This window comes from Ascaphus truei, unplaced genomic scaffold, assembly GCF_040206685.1.
Source record: "Ascaphus truei isolate aAscTru1 unplaced genomic scaffold, aAscTru1.hap1 HAP1_SCAFFOLD_1384, whole genome shotgun sequence".
Lineage (NCBI taxonomy): Eukaryota > Metazoa > Chordata > Amphibia > Anura > Ascaphidae > Ascaphus > Ascaphus truei.
In genome coordinates, this window is record NW_027454264.1 from 85542 (window position 1) to 89309 (window position 3768).

A 3768-nucleotide genomic window follows, 5' to 3' on the forward strand; every position below is an offset into this window, starting at 1 on the left:
GAACTGAAGATCAAGCAGCAGATCAGAAACAGAGTCTACAGATGTGTACAAATTGTCAGAACATTTACAAGGTCCGGTTCTCACAGTGGCAGGTTATTGTTGTTCAAGTGCAGAGGTCCAGTTCTTGTTTTCTTCAGTTCAACTCCAGTATGAACTCCACAGACACCTCATAATTGATGTTATGTGTCTGTCCTGTCAGGATCTGTGTCCCCGTGTATACAGGGGAATGACCCTGAGCCCATAGGAAAGGGGGGGGGGGGGGCTCTAGACAGGGGAACCAGTGATATGTGGAGGTGTGTCCTGTGACGTCACAGCCATGTGCTCCCTCATACAAGCAGGAAGTAGGACCTTTAAATCCAGATCAGGAAGATCCAGGTACTGTAACTGTCAGCCTGCCATCACAGTGACCCTGTGCACCGTCCCCTGGTGTAATAGTGACCTTTCTGTCACACTTCCCTGGTGTAACAATGCCATTATGAACAGAGGCAATGAGGGGGAGGGGTGTAATGAAACAGAAATGTAATTCTATGCTATAAACATGTCCCCCCCTCTCCCTGCAGAGTGACACAGACAGAGGGGAGCTATGGGACATGGAGTCTGTCCCTCCCCCTGCAGGGTGACACAGTGACACAGACAGAGGGGAGCTATGGGACATGGAGTCTGTCCCTCCCCCTGCAGGGTGACACAGTGACACAGAGAGGGGAGCTATGTGACATGGAGTCTGTCCCTCCCCCCCGCAAGATAACACAGTGACACAGACAGAGGGGAGCTATGGGACATGGAGTCTGTCCCTCCCTCCGCAGGGTGACACAGTGACACAGAGGGGAGCTATGTGACATGGAGTCTGTCCCTCCCCCTGCTGGGTGACACAGACAGAGGGGAGCTATGTGACATGGAGTCGGTCCCTCCCCCCGCAGGATAACACAGTGACACAGACAGATTGGAGCTATGTCCCATGCAGTCTCTCCCTCCCCCTGTAGGATGTCACCTCTCATCATGCTGTCCCTTCGGTTCCTGCGATGTCCTGGTGGTGGCCTCTCTTGGTGTGTGACACTAGCAATGTCACAATCAGGACAGGCACAAACACACCTGAAGAATCAGAGGAAGAGGAGGCGTGTCACCCCAAACCCAGGTGCATCCTGGGAGGAGAGGTACCAAAATACCGCTCACACCATCCTAAGCCTCCAGTCCCCATATAGCAACATATATAGGGTTTGCAGTAACGAGAAAGCACTCAGTCCTGTAACGCCTGCTCAGTGTAGTGTCCGTCTCACATGTATAAATGTTAATAGGATTTCAAAATCCCAACTCCATAAAAGCCAGAAAGACAAACCTCACATTTACAGCACGCGTTGCGCTCGTTGGGGGAGCGGCCCTAAATGAGATGGAGATGCTGCAGATCAGGACTAAGTTCTAAGGGTTAATCTTATAGGGGATTTATACTAAACCATAATGATGTCATGTAAATATTTAACTGGAGTTGGAAACCGCTGGAGGGTGAGGTTTGAGATTGGGGCGAGAGAGGGGAAGTGAAAATGTTTTTTCTATTGGAACTAGGGCTATAGGGGAATTCTGTAGGAACTGGGCCTATGGGGGAAGTAAAGATCGATAGGGACAGGGTCTATAGGGGAAGTAAAGGGGATTTATGTAGGGACTGAGGCTATGGGGGGCAAAGGGAATTTCTATGGGAACTGGAGCTATAGATGAAGTAAAGGGAGTTTCTATAGGGCTAGAGATATAGGGGAAGTAAAGGGGGTTTCTAAGGCATCAGAGGCTTAATGGGGTAAGCAATACCGCTGTTTTTTGTCGGGTGTATTGCAGGCTGTCTGATGCAGCGACCCCTCTCTGGAGAATGGGATATGAGGAGCAGCTGCAGGTAATAAGGCACTTTCCTGCTGATCCTACAGATGTCTATGGGTGGGATTGGTTTGGGTTAACCCCGCTCTCTCTTTCTCCCTCGCAGTACAAGCTGGGCGCCCTGCAGGGAGTGCTCCGGACTCTCACCCTGCGGGTGAGGGAGCGTGGGGGGCAAATCCAGGACCACCATGGGCTGATATGCCCCCTGCAAGAGGTGCAGCCCTCTGTAAGTACGCTGCCAGGCATCAGACATTGCACACAGAGCTGAGGATGCGGCCAGGCATCACTGTGCGAGCGCAGAGATCCAGATATTGCACTGCGAGGGCAGAGAGGAGGATGTAAGCAGACATTACAGCACAAACACAGAGGGAAGGATTGATGCACACATTACACTGAGTGCAGAGAGGATGCACCCAGACATTACAGCACGCGCACAGATCTACGGATGCACCCAGACATTACAGCACGCATACAGAGCTACAGATGCACCCAGATATTACAGCACGCTCACAGAGCTACGGATGCACCCAGACATTACAGCACGCACACAGAGCTACGGATGCACCCAGACATTACAGCATGCTCACAGAGCTATGAATGCACCCAGACATTACAGCACGCTCACAGAGCTACGAATGCACCCAGACATTACAGCACGCGCACAGAGCTACGAATGCACCCAGACATTACAGCATGCTCACAGAGCTATGGATGCACCCAGACATTACAGCACGCACACAGAGCTACGGATGTACCCAGACATTACAGCACACGCACAGAGCTACGGATGCACCCAGAAATTACAGCACGCGCACAGAGCTACGGATGCACCCAGACATAACAGCACGCACACAGAGCTACGGATGCACCCAGACATTACAGCACACGCACAGAGCTACGGATGCACCCAGAAATTACAGCACGCACACAGAGCTACGGATGCACCCACAAATTACAGCACGCGCACAGAGGTACGGATGCACCCAGACATTACAGCATGCTCACAGAGCTGCGGATGCACCCAGACATTACAGCACACGCACAGAGCTACGGATGCACTCAGACATTACAGCATGCTCACAGAGCTACGGACGCACCCAGACATTACAGCACGCGCACAGAGCTACGGACGCACCCAGACATTACAGCATGCTCACAGAGCTACGGACGCACCCAGACATTACCGCACGCGCACAGAGCTACGGATGCACCCAGACATTACAGCACGTGCACAGAGCTACGGATGCACCCAGACATTACAGCATGCGCACAGAGCTACAGATGCACCCAGACATTACAGCATGCGCACAGTACAATGAATACACTCAGACATTACAGCATGCATTCCGAGCTACCGATGCTCCCAGACATTGCAGCACGCACTCCGAACCGTCCTCATCTCCCCTATTTCTCCCCTCACAGCCGGTAATTTATGGATACCGCAACAAATCCACTTTTTCTGTGAACCGCGGGCCGGACGGAAACCCCAAGACCGTGGGGAACTACGTGGGGACAGGACGGGGTGAGAACCTGCAGACTTTCGGGCCTGACCCTACATACCGCGGCGCTTCTCTTTGGCCACGGAGGGGATGCCGCTAAAAGGGTTACCAGCCACCTTTTATAGGGCGGGTTACAGGGAATCCCACATATAGGGAGGTCTTATCCTTATGACGCTGCTATTCGTAGCAAAAAACTTGAAAAGAAACCTGACCCTTGAAGTGGGTGTCTGTGTCTCTCTCTACCTCAGACAGGAACATTGTGTGCGTGCATGTGGACCACCTCCCCAACATCCCGGAGAAACACAAGCTGGTGGCGCGGGTGAGATTTGAATAGGATGCGCCTCTGACACACATCAGACTTCTAAAAGGTGCCTAATTGCCCTGAGTCTCCCCGCAGTGTTATGAGGACTTC

General features: G+C 52.3%; 1 protein-coding gene across 1 annotated transcript; it reads left to right on the top strand.

The window, feature by feature from the left end:
* Positions 1-326: 326 nt before the first annotated feature.
* Positions 327-3762, top strand: LOC142475788 (tRNA (uracil-5-)-methyltransferase homolog B-like). Its single transcript, XM_075581508.1, has 6 exons — positions 327-375; positions 981-1151; positions 1822-1876; positions 1964-2083; positions 3280-3379; positions 3605-3762. Exons 2-6 carry the CDS (start codon positions 982-984, stop codon positions 3688-3690), a joined length of 531 nt encoding a protein of 176 aa, XP_075437623.1. The 5' UTR covers positions 327-375; position 981; the 3' UTR covers positions 3691-3762.
* The last annotated feature ends 6 nt before the right edge of the window (positions 3763-3768 follow it).

Coding starts and splice junctions, on each gene's coding strand:
- LOC142475788 (XM_075581508.1), top strand. CDS start 982: ATGTCACCTCTCATCATGCTGTCCCTTCGGTTCCTGCGATGTCCTGGT. Junction 1,877..1,963: donor GATATGAGGAGCAGCTGCAG/GTAATAAGGCAC, acceptor TCTCCCTCGCAG/TACAAGCTGGGCGCCCTGCA. Junction 2,084..3,279: donor TGCAAGAGGTGCAGCCCTCT/GTAAGTACGCTG, acceptor CTCCCCTCACAG/CCGGTAATTTATGGATACCG.